Source organism: Pollicipes pollicipes, unplaced genomic scaffold (genome assembly GCF_011947565.3).
Source record: "Pollicipes pollicipes isolate AB1234 unplaced genomic scaffold, Ppol_2.1 Scaffold_4295;HRSCAF=5057_pilon_pilon_pilon, whole genome shotgun sequence".
NCBI classification, from domain to species: Eukaryota; Metazoa; Arthropoda; class Thecostraca; order Pollicipedomorpha; family Pollicipedidae; genus Pollicipes; species Pollicipes pollicipes.
Genome location: NW_023596461.1, coordinates 4,105,299 through 4,119,281, shown reverse-complemented (window position 1 = coordinate 4,119,281; position 13,983 = coordinate 4,105,299). Strand labels below are relative to the sequence as shown.

At 50.7% G+C, this 13,983-nt stretch overlaps 1 protein-coding gene across 1 annotated transcript in view; it reads right to left on the bottom strand.

The window, feature by feature from the left end:
* The window catches only part of LOC119096346 (adenylate cyclase type 5), a 184,609-nt gene extending 179,297 nt beyond the window's left edge, over positions 1-5,312 (bottom strand). Inside the window, exon 1 of the mRNA XM_037219193.1 lies at positions 5,184-5,312. Within this exon, the coding sequence (XP_037075088.1) occupies positions 5,184-5,282 (99 nt within the window). The 5' untranslated portion in view covers positions 5,283-5,312. The remainder of the gene's footprint in view (positions 1-5,183) is intronic.
* Between the last annotated feature and the right edge of the window lie 8,671 nt (positions 5,313-13,983).

Below are 13,983 nucleotides of genomic sequence, written 5' to 3'. Positions count from 1 at the left end.
GGTACGTAATGTAAAAAGCTTTTCAATGATAAGATGTGTGATAAATTGTTCGTCGGGAAAAAGTTTCGGAACGAAAATGTCCATACGCGCGGAAGTACGTAAGGAAAAAGTTCACACGCAAAAATTCGTCAGAGATAAGATTTGTATGACAGTTGCACGTACGCAAATATTCATATGCCAACCGCATGTAAGCACGTAAAGCTCGTGCGTAAATTTTCGTTAACTTCGCTTGACGAAGGTACCTGCCCAAAAGTTCGCATACTGATGTCTGGACTTTGAACTTTGTGTTCTTGCATATGCAGGAACACAAATTTCGCACAGAAAGGTACCTGCGCAAAAGTTCACATGCCAACTTATCATGAAACTACATCAAATTCGTTCCTAAATGCTTATGATGGATAAGTTTGCTTTGACCATGTACGTACGCAAAAAACCTAGCTGTAGGTTTGCAGAAATCCGTATGCAGATGTGTACGGCAAGTTCTAACGCACGTACTCACCCATGGCCCAGGGCGTCGGATGGCTGGTCCCTGCGGGGCGAACACATCTAACCGACCGGGGAGGAGCGGGGATGGCGGTGGGCAGCGACAGCTGCACAGCCAGGTCATATATTATGACCAGCCTTGCTCTTCATGACATTAACTTAAGCGCCCTCCGGCAGCCAGGGAAAGGACGTTAATCAGTGGAAGCAGTGCGAAAGGCCGTGAGATGGAAGGGACCGAGGGTAAAATAAAATCGTACACCGCAGATCCCCTGCCGTGTTTGTTGTGTGTCCCCCCCCCCCCCCCATCTTAAGCTTGCGACGTCTGTCGACGACGCCGACCGACGCTTGCTGAGCGCGCCACTGACGCCATCTAGCGGCTGCTGCAAGAGTCAGCCTGCTGGAACGCGGAGGGCGGGGTTGCGAGAGACGCCCTGCATATGATTGCTCACATAAAGCGAGTCAGAGTTCAGAGGAAGCGATGCGCTTGCTGCGCTCGCTTCGAAACATCCTTCCTAATTGGTATCTTGCCAGTAACCGACCCTCCATTACCCGTGGCAATCATCTTTAATCTGCATGCCGCTTAGAACTAGAACTTACATATTAAATTTATGCCCTAAATCATGCTGCGAAGATCAAGTTTCAGCAAAAGCTCAGAGTGAACGGTACATGATTCGTTTCTGGACTGCTCAAACTGCGCGGAAACACTCACAACAGGAATATTATTGACACAGACTTGTTGCCAGATGGCCGATGCTTACGATCTATTTCATGCGTACGTTGTTTAGAAATAACCGTTACGGACCTTTACCTGCATACAATCGTGTACACAACAGGGGCGCGGCCAGAATTTGCGACCGTTGGCTACTAGGATTTGCGATTGGGGATGGGGGGGACCTAATTCTTTACGAGCAAGTCCCAGACCTATTCGGCGGTGCCAATGAGTGCGAACAGGCTGACATACCCAACATACGTTAATAAGTTCATGCAGCAAATAGCGTCACCAACAGAGCACTAGTAGCATTCGCTAGGCTTGTTACCAACTCACGACTGGTGTGCCCTACATATCGCTGGCCACGGTGATGTATATGAGATAGCTGAAACCAAAATAGTTTACTAATCCCCTTCCCCCTGGCTGCGCGACTGTTTGCCAATGCATGTTCTCACGAAGGCTTACGGTGCGACACTTTTCAAAATTTGTCAAAATGCTTTCACCGCTGATTTCCTAACGACAACACTTCTATGAGCTATTATCGGCCGCAAATGATTTGCAGAAATTTAGAAACGTTTTCATAAAGACGTAAATATGTTTTTTCAGTTTCGGTTTAGGAACAGAATTTAGGTTTACTGGGGCAATACCAAGCTTGTATGGGCAGTTATGATGCCAGATGTATTTTTACGGTAAGCTTTTCGAAACTTCTTAAAAAGATTCGGCGGCATGTCTGACGCAGATGTGACAAAGTACTCCTATATCCCGGCCGCCTCCCTGTTCATAGGCATGCAGCATTCACAAAGCTGTCATACCTAAACATGTTCCACGATGAGGGATTCTCATAAGGAATGTCGTAGATTTTAGAATATTGAGGCAAGCATCAGACATGATTGAATAAGCGCACTTATATCTGTTGGCGTACTTTTAATTGGAAAAGGCTGCCCTAGACAATACAATTTCTCTTTTTAGTGAATACGCTCCCCAGTGCGCCATTGTTTGATTATGTCATCGCATCTTGCGCAACATTGATCGATAGCCAATTGATGACCGTTATATCTGGAACTCGTGTTCATGACCGCTAGATATGAACGAACCGACAGTTACATTTGATATGCCTTGATTGCCACATGGTGAATGGAATGATTGCCGCATGATGAATGGAACTATTTACTGCACCGTCTATTCGTGTTCTTTTTATGTGCTGTTTTGTTGGCATCGAAGATTCCCTGAGATAGCCCAGTCGGCGCCTAAACGATGCACTGTGTTCCAGAGAATTAGCAATAACTGAGGTGGAATTGTTTGCAGTTAGTGTACCTAACCGGTAAACCTCTTGAAACGGAAATGAAAGTGATGTAAAATATCCCAGTGGCAACAGGCTGGCGTGGCACTTATTAATCGCTTCCTGGTTTTAAGTCTTACAGCACACGAATTGGAAGGCCACCCACAAATTGTTCCCAACATCCAAGTGTTTGTCTACATGAAATCCCTATCAGAACCGCGGTCAACTAAAACACGTTACCGAGGAAATCCCGGACAGGTCTCCAACCTACGACACCGCAGCCATGCAGGCGAACCGAGGCCAGCGCGCATTGTGATTGGTCACACTAACAGAGTAAGAATGCAGGACGCGCCGTGATTGGTTCACACAAAAATCGATGCTAATAAGCAAGATCTTTATCCATTTGGATGGATGACTTCAGAGAATTGGCCAACTCGCAGTGATGCCACTCAGCTGGCCATCATAGGCGGAGTGAGGTAAAGCCACGGTTAAGGTCCTTGGAATAAGTTGATTACAAGTGCCTTGGTGCTCCTGTGATGTAGAGGACCGTAAATCACCAAGGAAATCATTTGTAACAGTAGTTCACAACAAATGCAGGCAAACTCACGCAATCTTAGTGGCCCAAATATGTTGAACCTAAGTACGCCCATGATGGACAAAACGAAATGCCCAGTCATAAAACGCGTCATAGAAAGGCCGATTGTCTGCATAATTGTATGCATGCATGTAATGAATGCTGAACTGATGATCTAGTCCTTGCATGCAATCAACAATATACTTACAATCAGCACACCGTGATGAGCGAGCAAAAAACCTGATCACGAAAATAAGCGTGTGCCGGGAGCTTGAACATTTTACTCCGTCTGTCTCGTGTCACATGTTTTGTCTTGCGCTTGTTGAACTGATAATGGTCAGAGACATTTGAGAGAGAGAGAAAGTAAAAGAAGATTCGACATGAGCTATTTCATACTTCATGGAGAAGGTAAGCATAAGGTGATGGTAACTGCACGTTTTTATTAATGTTTGATATGATTTGAAATTGATTATCTTAAATTCAAAACATTCGCTTTTGTTGGGAAAAAATATTCGCTTTTCACGAGACTAGCATTGTCATCCAGGGGCGATTTGGTTCCAAGCCCAAATTGCAAAGAACATAGGAAAGGCAGGAGCAAAAAGAAATCAATTATCAGTCATCAAGACAGTCATTAACTGTGACTCCGAGTGTAATCGTGTTGCATCATCATAAACTGATTCTTCAGTTCACATTTGCGGTACTTTATGATTTGATCCCGCGAGATCTTGTCCATAAACATCAAATCATTAATTGGTATGCGATGAAACAGAAACGCCTCTGAAGTGAAGCTCGCCTGGCATTTGGAAGCTCTGACAACAGGCAACAGGTTTAACCCTGTTCAACAAACTTTTGGGCACTCCAGACTGGACCCAACCCAGACCCCTATCTAAAAATATTACTCCATAAATGGGTTTTGCGAACCTAACCCTAAACGTGACTTTACCAATGGCAAGCTGTCAGAACACGAGGTGTCCCACTGCGCGGTGATCTGATTCGGGCAACGCAGTGACTCATCAATGACGTCACATCCGCCGGCCAATAGGCAGCTCTCGCGCTTGCGTAACAATTCAATCCTTTGCATCATTATTGAAACGAACAATGTGTGCAGGAACATCCCGCCGTTATCTTATTGACGTCGTTATTTAATTAATGCCTGAATGAAGGAATTGAAATATTTCGGACTCTTAGCCATCCGCTGTCTCCACGAGGCGTGAGTTAATAAACTGAAGCCAATGAGAGCTGACAATCATCCGCCATTTTCAGGGGACTGTACTGTCCCTCAGTGCCAGAGGAAAATGTGCAGCAGAATAATGCATGCTTGCGTTGAAAGCTAAAACAATTTGCGACATGCCGAAAGTCGAAAGTCGAAAACAACAAAATCGAAAGCAGGTAAACAACCAGAGCGCACTTAATTGTAACGTGGCACGACGAACGAAATTCGGCAAGTTTCGGCATCACTGGTGCTATTTAAGCAATTCTGTGGGTAGCATTGGTATGAACGCAATACTTAACCCGTGACCTTTTCCTAAGGAGATTGAGTGCTACTGAGCGAATGTTCCAACCATTTCGATAGTTTGCTTCGATACACTCTCAAGATGAAGTTCTGAACCATGAATTGCGTATTTGCATCCGAACCTGATTTTAAACCTGCGCCTATCTTTTAACATGCGCTAGATGTAAAATACCGGGATGTAATGATAAAGTTGCAGGACTCTAGCTGACTAGCTAGACTCTAGTTTAAAGCTCCAGAGCAGTAACATTCTGTGCAGACTATGCGTGGTAGTCGCACCGCACGGGTTATGTTCTCTTAGTGTTTGCATGGGCCGCGAGCCGTGCGTTTGCAGGCTTATGTCTGGTCACACGACCGCCAAGTAGCATGCAGCAGGTGAGATGGTGCGAGTGTAAAACCTTTCCTTATATGGCACAGCAGGCGACCTGCCTGACCACCCTTGCCTGCCTGATTCTGACCAACCCCAAAGTCCGTGACGGGCCGTGCAGAGTCCGGCTTCACGCCCCTCAGGCCGACTTCCCGCGTTTACTCCCGCGTAAGCCAGCCCTGCGCCCGGTCGACGATGTCGGCGTTGGGCGACACGCCATGTGCTACAGTATGCCGCGATTGGCTCGCTGGAGGTACTCACCTCAGTCCATGTGTATCGGCTCATCCGCAGGCTGAGGCGACCTCGGTGGGGCAGCGAGGGCTTCAGCTCCTTCCGCGAGTCGCTGTTGCTTCTGAACATGCTCGCAGGCGGGCGGCGGCGGGGGCACCAGCCAGGCGTGTCCCACTCCTCAGCTGATCTGCAGTGGGGATGGCAGTGAGAAAGGGGTGTCTCTCTCCTCAGCTGACGTGCAGGGGGGGGGGGGGGATGGCAGTGAGACAGGCGTGTCTCTCTCCTCAGCTCACGTGCAGGGGGGGGAGGGGTGGCAGTGAGAAAGGGGTGTCTCTCCTCAGCTGACGTGCAGGGGGGGGATGACAGTGAAAAAGGGGTGTCTCTCTCCTCAGCTGACGTGCAGGGGGGGGGGGGGATGGCAGTAAGACAGGCGTGTCTCTCTCTCCTCAGCTGACGTGCAAGGGAGATGGCAGTGAGACAGGCGTGTCTCTCTCCTCAGCTGACGTGCAGGGGGGGGGGGGGGGGATGGCAGTAGGAAAGGGGTGTCTCTCTCCTCAGCTGACGTGCAGGGGGGGATGGCAGTGAGAAAGGGGTGTCTCTCTTCCCAGCTGACGTGCAGGGGGGGGGGGGGATGGCAGTGAGACAGGCGTGCCTCTCTCCTCAGCTGACGTGCAGGGGGAATGGCAGTGAGAAAGGGGTGTCACTCTCCCCAGCTGACGTGCGGGGGGGATGGCAGTGAGGGAGGCGTGTCTCTCTCCTCAGCTGACGTGCAGGGGGGGGGGGATGGCAGTAAGAAAGGGGTGTCTCTCTCCTCAGCTGACGTGCAGGGGGGGAGGGATGGCAGTGAGAAAGGGGTGTCTCTCTTCTCAGCTGACGTGCAGGGGGGATGGCAGTGAGACAGGCGTGGCTCTCTCCTCAGCTGACGTGCAGGGGGGATGGCAGTGAGAAAGGGGTGTCACTCTCCCCACCTGACGTGCGGGGGGGGGGGATGGCAGTGAGAGAGGCGTGTCTCTCTCCTCAGCTGACGTGCAGGGAGGATGGCAATGAGACAGACGTGTCCCTCTCCTCAGTTGACGTGCAGAGGGGATGGCAGTCCTTGTGTCCTCGTGATAAATTTGTGCAGAATGAGTTGAGTATTGCCGGTTGTCTCATATCATCGCCGAAAGCTCAATCACATGCGCCATGGATCCATGGCAGCTGCCTCGTGCGACATAGGAAGAACGCAGACGATAAGTCAATCCACCCCCCTTGATATTTCCTTTCCATTTGTCTTGTAGCAAGGTCGCGACCTGGTCTCTCCCGACTCTGTGATGCACCTTGATTGAGACTCTGTGCCGCACAGTACTCTTCTGTGTCTGACAAGACTCAAACTGAGACACAGACCCTCGTCGCTGAGACTGAGACTGAGACACAGTCCGCCCTCCCCATCCATTTGAGGCTCAGATTACCGTCCAGCTTCTCCCAGTCCGTTTCAAACTTAGACTGAACCCTAATCCAACTCCATGTGCGACTCACTCCGAGATCCAGTTCCTTTCCAATTTCATCTGAGACTTAGAATAGCCGTCGACCCCTCCCCATTCCACGTGACTAAGGCTGAGGTTACATCCATGAGCCCTACAGCACTCCCTTTTTGACTCAAGACCCTTTCCTTGCCACTCTGCGTGAGACTCACACTGAGCCCCGCTCCTTCCCCTCCCACTCCGTCGGAGCTCGGTGACCCAGTCCCGTCATGAGTGCGTCGGTGCCCAGACAATGACCGACGGGGAGGGGCTGGAGTACTTGACATTTGGAGCGCAGATCAGTCGACATCGACCCCGCATCGACCGGGGCAGAGCGAGCGAGAGCGGCAGACCGCGCCGGCCAGAGCCGACCCGCCCGCCCGCCAGCCGGCCGCAGCGGAAGCGGCCCGCCAACGCCGCGCCTCCAGCTAATGACATCGGACGCACTTGGCGGATTTTTAGCTTTGATTAGCCGCGCCCGCCCGCGTGCGGGACAGACGACCAGGTGATGGCGAGCCAAGCGACGGCAGACGCGGGCGGGCGGAGTAGCACAGCCGCGCGGTGTTACTGCGCCCGCTGCCAACGCCAGTGGCATCTAACCACTGCAGCGTTTGACTTTATTTCACGGCGAAGAGACTAGTGCGGAACAAGTTTACGCCTGATTGTGACAAAGCTTGCTTTTATATTTAATCACATCGTTATAACGAAAACACGTCTGTCCATGTCTACTGAAAACTGTAAGCCATGTGTAATCGTGGAGATTAATTAAAAGCCCATGGCTCCCTTTCATGCACGTTTCTCGAAGCGAATTGTACTGAAGCGCACTCTTCTTGGTAAGTACGTCTACTGCTTGTCATGTGTGTTCAGAATTGCGGTTCCGAACGCTTCCCGCGGCATTTACAAAATACTGTTGGACGACAGACCGTGAATGACGAATGTTTTCAGTCTCACACAATCACATGTATAGAGATATGTGAAAGTGTGACAAGGCCCTATGTATATATACATGTAATCTGGCCTGATGAGACGCCAGAGCAGTTGTCAAGCCGAGTGGTCTACACGAGGGGTTTTGCCCAAACGCCTTTTACCCGGTGCGGAAACACGGTTTCATCGGTTGGTGGCTAGTTTCTGTCACCAGCTGGGATTGTTGATCAGCTGTTGGAAAACCAGTTTTGATAACAAAAGTGAGGACCGGGCTGTGGATTATCGACGCCGGATTGTAGCTTGGGGGGCAGTGATTGTTTCCAGCGTCGCATGTCAATAAATCATGGTCAACATTTTGCTAAAAATAAGTAATGTCCAACAAATTTTCCCGCTCAAATTTCAAGGCGAGGGCTAACTGTGATGGAAATGTCGCCCATAACGCACTCATTAGGACAGTACCAGCCGCCGCCGTTGAAAGTGATAGCACGCCGGAATTTACAGGTAGCGCTGGTGGCGTTCCGACCGTCAAAGGTGACGTAGTTAACGCCCTGTCGCACTACACGCGACCCGATCAGCACATTCAGCGATGGTGACGCTGATTCGGTGCCATCACGCGTGGGTTCGCGGGTGTGAACTCGTGTCTGAGATGGAGGGGACATGTCATGTGGGATGAAATATGGGACATATTGGATGAAACGGTAATCCGGGAGAGAAATAGACATGACGATGACATTTTCGATGGAAAAACGCGAAAAGGTGCACTGTTAGGACAAAATTGAAGGCGACAAAATCCCATTTTGGAAAATTGGGGACGCATCCTGCCCCCCCCCCCCCCCAGTGTCGTCTTGTCACGACCCTGCACCGCGAGCACACCTGTCATGCCATCAGAGCGCGCTCGGCCGGTCACATAGTCGCCGTCATGGCCTTCACGACTGACGTCGCTGGCGCGCTGCGCGTTACGGATAGCGGCATTGCAGGAGGGGCTGCTACAGATGCGGCACTGTTGAAGGCTGATGTTAGATTGGATTTGAATTTGCATTCCATGAGTTCCGTCGCAGTTAGATAAACACTCGCCACGTATACTGAAGGCGGCATTGCCACAAGCAGATAACAGAAAATACAGCAGGGCATTCTCAGATGATCCTGCGTCGACTTCGGTGCTGGCCATTCAAGGAAAACTGTCGCTTGCCAGAGCCGAAGCTGAAGCCGGCTTCGTTCCCATGACTTCTCCTATACCGCGTAACCGGAAATTCCCTGCCATTTGAAATCGTATGTGAATGCCGATCGTTATCTAACGCGCGTGCATAGTGCAGAACGTTGTGATTGCGGCCGCGTCACATGCAGCCGCTCTAATATCACCTGGTTATCAGAAAAATTTGAAAACGTTTCATGGTGGAATGAAAACCGCCGGCACCACACAAAATATTTGGCAGTTCCTCAAAACGCAAGTGCGACAAATGAAACACGGTTTGCAATTGATAACAAACTTGGAATGACCCCAGTGCTGACTCTGATGTTTATCTGTTGAATTGTTACAGATCTCGACACAAGGAAGGGTTCCATCCAATCGTCGCGAAACCCCAATACCTGAAGTACAACGGCTGCTCGAAACGAAACGGGGAGGGAGGGGGGGGGGAGCACATATCAGGGAATGCATATTGCACAGACACCCAGTACCCCCGCTTGGCCGCGGGTCCGCATACCAGATAGTCACATTTCCTGATCAGAATTATCTGTTTTAGAATAACGAGGCGCTTTGTTGGATTTTGTGTCCCTTTGGTGAATCAGAAGGATCCTGTTATGAATTAGAAGGCTCCTATAAGCATCAGAAAGCGCTTTGCTGGCACAGAAAACCTTGTTTTGGGCTTGGCAGGCTCGCCGCTGAATCAAGAAGACGCCTGCTTCTATCAGAAGACCCTCATTCTGGATATTTCATTGGCTATAATAATTTACATCAGTATTGATGCATGCAACAACTCAGTAAGGAAGCATGTGCCCCGGGGCTCCTCCCTTCAATACAACACTGCCCAGGAGGCCACCCGTGAGGGGGCGCCACTCTGTCCAGGAGCCACTGCCCAGGAGGCCACCCGTCAGGGGGCGCCACTCTATCCAGGAGGCCCCGGGAATTATTTCTCTCTCCCAATTCAAAATCCGTGGCGCCGCCCCTGGCGATAAAAAATACCTTATTTGATTGATAATCGACGGTGTGTTCGTGTGAGGTTGCAATTATTTTATTTCCAAGCTAGGCGGCGCGGTTTTCCCACTTGTTCGTCAAGCTGTATGCTGCATGACATTCCTCTTGTGTGGGGTGGCATTCTAATGGGTTATCTGAACATAAAATGACGCCTAGTTCGGTCATGTTTATTGTCATCTGTCCCCCAATCAGTCACGTGGCTGTTGGCGACTTCTCGATTGCTTAACTATCGATTTCTACAGTTTTGGCTACCTTTGATTACTGCCTCGGCCTTGAGGATGAAATTGCTATGCAATTGTCCTTTGCTGTCCGTATCATTCGGATAGGTCGGGTCTTTTTAGACATAGTCCCTGTACGCAACGATAAAACTGCACATGTCGCTAGGTTTCGTAACGATAAAAACTGCACATGTCGCTAGGTTTCGAAAAAAATATGTCACTGTTCTCTTTCAACTGTTTGAGGGCCCCTAAATGGTCTCCGTTCACATTGCTGCAACTCTCTTAAAGACACGCTGGAGATCCCTATCCAACCGTGTCACGCAGGGGTGTCGAGTTTTGTATTATTGTGGGGGCCGAACCAAAGACTTGACAACCTACCCCTCCCTCACCTCACCCATCGTTTTCTCACCGGGTTTAGCCCATCTTATTTTCATTAAAGCAATTTATGTCTTTAATCTTTGTACAATCTACAAAAGTCTTTAATTTAAGCGGTATAAAACTCAGGCAGGATTGGATCCAGTGAGTAGGCACTGCAAGCACGCGTCTCTTCTGATCGGCACGTGAAGACGCCCCTTTAGAGGCCACTTTAGGGCACCAATGGCGCTCTTCTATGGCGGTCATGGGAGGAGGCACGCATTTTGGTTGTGGGGGACGAGAACGGGGTTAGCCATGAAGGACTCAAGTCATCTCCATATCCCAGAGCTTTTCACTTTAACCTCACAAACCATTGCGTGCCTTATGGCGCTAGGTATGTGAAGTTTATTGCATCGTTTATCTGCTCAGCTCTTGCGGTTTGTATCTTTTGGTGAGAGCAACCGTGACTTTTTGTTATGAGAGTGGTACGAGACACCACTACGCAGAAAGATCAAAGAAGATAGTCGTTGTGTTATGATCATCTTTCACTAACTTTTTTGTAGTATTCCAGCCAAAAACATTGGGGAACCACGCCAACATTGCGGGGGCCCCAACTCATCATTGGGGTGGCCAGGGCCCTCACAAAAGAATACAAATTGACACCCGTGGTGTCACGCTCCTTTCTATTAGGTGCTAGAGGAAGGTGGGAGAATTTTGTCAGCATCAGGAAACCGGAAGGAGAGCCCGGGTCAGAGTGACTGCAGAGAAGCGGAATCGACAACTACAGCGTGATGGCCTCGGCTGTTGGTGGACTTTGTTGGGCTGCCTCGGGTGCTGTCCATAGTTGCTGGGTTGACCTCTGGTAGCCCCTGTCACCCGGCTGCTGGCTGTGCCGGCTCTAGCCCTGGTCCAGTCGCCGGTCAGCTGCGGCTGATTCCGACAGTCGCTGGGTAGTCGAGCGCCGATCCAAGTCATTTTCCCATCGCTTGCATATGCGAAGCGTTCTACATGTTTGGAGGGATACCGGTTACTTGATGGTGAAATTAGGTCCCAAAACAAATAGTTCTTTACCTGGTGCGGTTAGCTCCCGAGATGTCAAGTTGTTAACCGTGTTGGGTGCGTCACCTGGACCCTGCCAGTAGTGGCTTGGGAGAGGGAATCACAGGTTGTTTTTCGTAAGCAGATGTATAAGTATATTTGTATATGTGTCAGGTGGAAGCAGTTACTGACCAAAGTTAGACAAGACCCTCTCTCTCTCTCTCTCTCTCTCTCTCTCTCTCTCTCTCTCTCTCTCTCTTCTCTCTCTCTCTCTCTCTCTCTCTCTCTCTCTCTCTCTCTCTCGCTCTCTCTCTCTCTCTCTCTCTCTCTCTCTCTCTCTCTCTCTCTCTCTCTCTCTCTCTCTCTCTCTCTCTCTCTCTCTCTCTCTCTCTCTCTCTTCTCTCTCTCTCTCTCTCTCTCTCTCTCTCTTCTTCTCCTCTCTCTCTTCTCTCTCTCTCTCTCTCTCTCTCTCTCTCTCTCTCTCTCTCTCTCTCTCTCTCTCTCTCCTCTCTCTCTCTCTCTGTCTCTCTCTGCTCTCTCCTCTCTCTCTCTCTCCTCTCTCTCTCTCTCCCTCTCTCTCTTCTCTATCTTCTCTCTCTCTCTCATCTTCTCTCTCTCTCTCTCTCTCTCTCTCTCTCTCTCTCTCTTCTCTCTCTCTCCTCCTCTCTCTCTCTCCTCTCTCCTCTCTCTCTCTCTCTCTCTCTCTCTCTCTCTCTCTCTCTCTCTCTCTCTCTCTCTCTCCTCTCTCTCTCTCTCTCTCTCTCTCTCTCTCTCTCTCTCTCTCTCTCTCTCTCTCTCTCTCTCTCTCTCTCTCTCTCTCTCTCTCTCTCTCTCTCTCTCTCTCTCTCTCTCTCTCTCTCTCTCTCTCTCTCTCTCTCTCTCTCTCTCTCTCTGGCTCACTTAAAATAGCCTTTTCCCGAAAGGTTATTGACAAGGCGTCATCCAACACCGTTCTTCAATAAACCGTCGCACACATTTCTCAAACGAATCATAACGCCTACAAATGCCCGACCGGGAGCTACCCATGTCAAAAACACACACAGAGGTACGCACCGAGGCTGCAAGCTCCAACAGAACGCTGCAAACATTAAACACCTTTGTTTGCCCCATTGGACGCATTGGACATTTTCGCGCCGCCTGACCTCCTTCTTTCAGTCTGGGACCTCTCTACAACACACGAGGTAAGACATCACCGCGCACGTACTCGATGATACTATGACCACCCCTGTTTACGAGAACGGTGATCGAAAGCTTCAAATCACTGAAGCCGTCATGGTCATGATCCTCAAAACTCTGGCCCCCTTGAGCGCGGCAGGAAGGATTTTACTATGGGCATAACGGCGCTTTGACGTGGCCCACTACAATGTGGCTTCGTCATCACTCTTCAGAATTGTCGCGTCTCCTTCTTGCCCAACCCGAAAAGGGTTGTCATGGTGGTCATGGCTGGCATGGATGGAACCCGCGCCGTATCGTACAACGCTCAGCTGGGTGCGGAGAAGCCGACGAACGTCGACGCCAGGTTGAAAGACGACGGGCGAGGCAGGCCACTAACTCAGCATCACAAACCACCATCAGTGCACATCAAGTTGGCAACCGTCTTCTCAGCATTGGCAGAAGAGCGAACCGCTTCCTTTCCAAAGAGGAGCCACATACGAACATGGTGACTCTGGAGCTAACCGTTCTCCTCGATCGAGCAAGCTGTTGCCTGCAGTCTGGGTCAACACGCAAGTGAAATGTCTTTTATTTACGATACGAGTCGACATCCACGATTGTGTCATCAACCGGAAATCGCCAACGAAATCAAGGATGGCGTTCGATTCCATTGAACCACTTATCGTTTGCTGAGGCGAGAAAATCGCATTGAACTTCCGCGGTGAGCGGAAAACGTCTTCATCCTCTTGTCCGGCGATGCCGTTGACAAGCTTTTCGCCGTGCCAAAGCTGCATGCTAGAACCGGTCTCGCCCAAGCGGAACGCTGCCATTGGCGCGTTGGCTTACTGTGACAACGCGGAGCTCACGGCCAGCCTCAGCTTTGACACTGCGGCTTCCAGAACGGGGGCTTCTCGGGTGCTTGCATCCTCATCGAGCAGGGCCCCCACTGCGAGCTGCTGAACCTGGCTTGCCGGCTTCACGTGCAAGAATGGGTGACGACGAAGGACTTCGCTGAGTGTGTGGGCGCCTGCTCTGGTCACGACATTCGACTCTCGCCTCGCCTGAGGGAGCGCTGGCAGTTCGTCTGCACTGACGCGTTCTGCGCCATCCGTGAGGAGGATCTCACCGAGTCGTCATCCGAGGTGCAGCACGATCGTATCGCGCGTTTCTGATGTCGCGTCAGCGAGGGCCCACCGCGAACCGACCACCGAGAGATCCTGTAACTAGCGATCATGGCGTTCGGTGGAGTCCCCAGCGACGCATGAGCTTAGGTGGCCGTGCCCACTCCACCCGGTGGGGTGACCTTGACCGCCCGGCGGACGCTCAAGATGACCCCACCATTAAGCTCCACCTGGTCCGGCAGCACCTCGACAGTGCGACCCGGGAGTCCCAGATCGTCCCGCGCTTGGTGAACTTTGCCCTCTTGGTCTGTATGTCGGCCTGGTTCACCT